Source organism: Curcuma longa, chromosome 3 (assembly GCF_044706935.1).
Source record: "Curcuma longa cultivar G26 ecotype Majalengka, Jawa Barat chromosome 3, ITB_CL_G26_1.1, whole genome shotgun sequence".
Lineage (NCBI taxonomy): Eukaryota > Viridiplantae > Streptophyta > Magnoliopsida > Zingiberales > Zingiberaceae > Curcuma > Curcuma longa.
The window spans coordinates 18,376,718-18,378,785 of record NC_133863.1 but is presented as its reverse complement, the minus strand read 5'-3'; the positions used below and the strand labels follow the sequence as shown (position 1 = coordinate 18,378,785).

The 2,068-nt window shown below is 49.4% G+C and overlaps 1 protein-coding gene across 1 annotated transcript; it reads right to left on the bottom strand.

Annotated features, from left to right (window-relative positions):
* Nucleotides 1-841: 841 nt before the first annotated feature.
* On the bottom strand, nt 842-1,545 carry LOC141825207 (protein CUP-SHAPED COTYLEDON 2-like). Its single transcript, XM_074712592.1, has 3 exons — nt 1,368-1,545; nt 1,045-1,306; nt 842-966 (listed from the first exon to the last, which is right to left on the bottom strand). The coding sequence occupies exons 1-3, from the start codon at nt 1,525-1,527 to the stop codon at nt 906-908; spliced, it is 483 nt and encodes a 160-aa protein (XP_074568693.1). The 5' UTR covers nt 1,528-1,545; the 3' UTR covers nt 842-905.
* Between the last annotated feature and the right edge of the window lie 523 nt (nt 1,546-2,068).

The following is a 2,068-nucleotide window of genomic DNA, read 5'->3' as shown; positions in this document are numbered from 1 at the left end:
ACTCATGTTGGAGACTCGATCAGAGCCTAACTTACAAAGGTTACGATCAACTAGCAAGAAAAAACAAACCATGGAAGATAACCAAGGCATGCCGGAGTTTAAGAAAATATGATCTCTTAGCTTGACAAAGATGAGAGAAGAATCATATCAAATCACAGTGAAGGAATGAAAAAGCAAAACTAATCACAATTGCAACTTCTAAACGAAATGGTGTGGAAGCAATTGATAATGCAGCTATATTGCTGCTCAAGGTTGACGATGACATACTATTTAAACTCCAATCTCACAGACTTGGAGAAGATCAAGCACATCAGCTATAAACTACCAAGCAAAACAAATCGTGGAGGATAACAAGACATCAAATTTTGATAATCTTAGCAGCTCTTATGAGCGGGTTGGCCTTGGCAATCTGCTCTCGACCAGCGGCCTTGTAATCGAAAGAGCAATCGTGGGTGTCAGAGTAGCGGTGGAGGGCACAGAAGAGATCCCCGCACCGACACCGGAAGCCGGTAAGCCCTACCCTTTTGTGGCAACTGGAGCAGCGGTTGATGAATCGAAAAGGTGGCGGAGCCTCGTCGTTGAGCTTCGCCTTGTGCGGAAGATCCACGGCCACCGGGTTTCCCAAATTATCAGGCGGTGTATTTGGAGCTGAGAGCTCTGGCAACGGCTGGAGGCAAAGAGCAGACGGTGACGGTGGTGGTGGCGGCGGCGGCGAGGAGGAACGGTAATTTGGAGAAAACTCCCCAAACCGAAACATACATCTGCGCTCAGTCCCCATCCATGATTTTATTTACATGCAGTACCCAAAAGTTTGTTTCAACTCCCCAATACCACAAAATTACCAAGTTACCCCTTAAACCAAGCTACGTGCTCCCCCTTTTCTTAATATAAAAAGGCTGGCTCCTTCACTTGATCTCTTTCTCCTTTTCTCTTCTCAAAAACTCTGCACATAACCCAGTCCTCCTGCCACATGAACTGATCATTCAGCAACCAATTAATCACAAGAACATGTTTCTACTGGCGTAATGCAGCGTACGTACCTTCGATGGAGATCGAGGCATCTCCAGTTTGAGCTCATGCATCACCCAATTCGTCTTCGCCCCGTTGGGGGCTCTTCCTCTGTAGAACACCAGCGTCTTCCTCATCCCCACCGCGCCGCCCGTCGCCGGGTCGCTGACCTCTCGGTCCTTCCCCGTGGCCTTCCAGTAGCCCGACTTGGTCGCGCGGTTCGTCCGCGATCCGGTCGCGTACTTGCGGTCGCCGAAGCTGAAGAAGTACCACTCGTCCGCCCCCAGCTTGCCCGCATCTGCACAAGCCCGGCCGTCAGTGGACCATGAACAAGCTTAAATAACGATCGATGGGCTCACCTGGGAGCTCCCATGGTTCTTGAATGTGTAGGTCGATCTCCACCATAGTCCTTTCCTGGTTGCTGACCTTCTTGGAGAGGTAGTGGCACACCAGCTCGTGGTCGTTCGAGTGGAACCTGAACCCCGGCGGCAGAGCGAACGCGATCTCCCTCAGCTCCATGTCTCGAAAGCTGCCTGAGCGAATTGAATTCTCTAGACACAAATAAAGGCAGAGAGGAAAGAAGGAAGGGGACGAACCAATTAAGCTTGCTTATAATTCGTGCACAGGAGATCGATCGAGCATATGATGATGGGCAGCATGAGAGGCGTGCAGATCATAGATCAGTCGACTGACGTGGAGCGCCAGTCGATTCCAAATCGCCTCTGTTCATGGTCAGTCGACTGAGGTGAGGTTTTCGCGCAGGCAAAGAAAAACAAAGCAGTCGGCTGGAATATAATCCCTGTCGAGTCAGTTTCGTCACTGTTCGAGATCAGTCGACTGGAGTTAAAACTCAGTCGACTGAAGGTGGGTCTATGGCGAAGAATGGCCAAGATAATCGACTGGAATGAGCTTCCAGTCGAGTCCAATTTGGTTCTGTGCGGGGTTAGTCGACTGGACACAAATTATAGTCGATTGAATATCTGAATCAGTCGACTGAGATCAGTTCAGTTAGCTGATTAAAAGTATCAGTTGAGTGCAATGCTGAAGGATTTAACCTAAG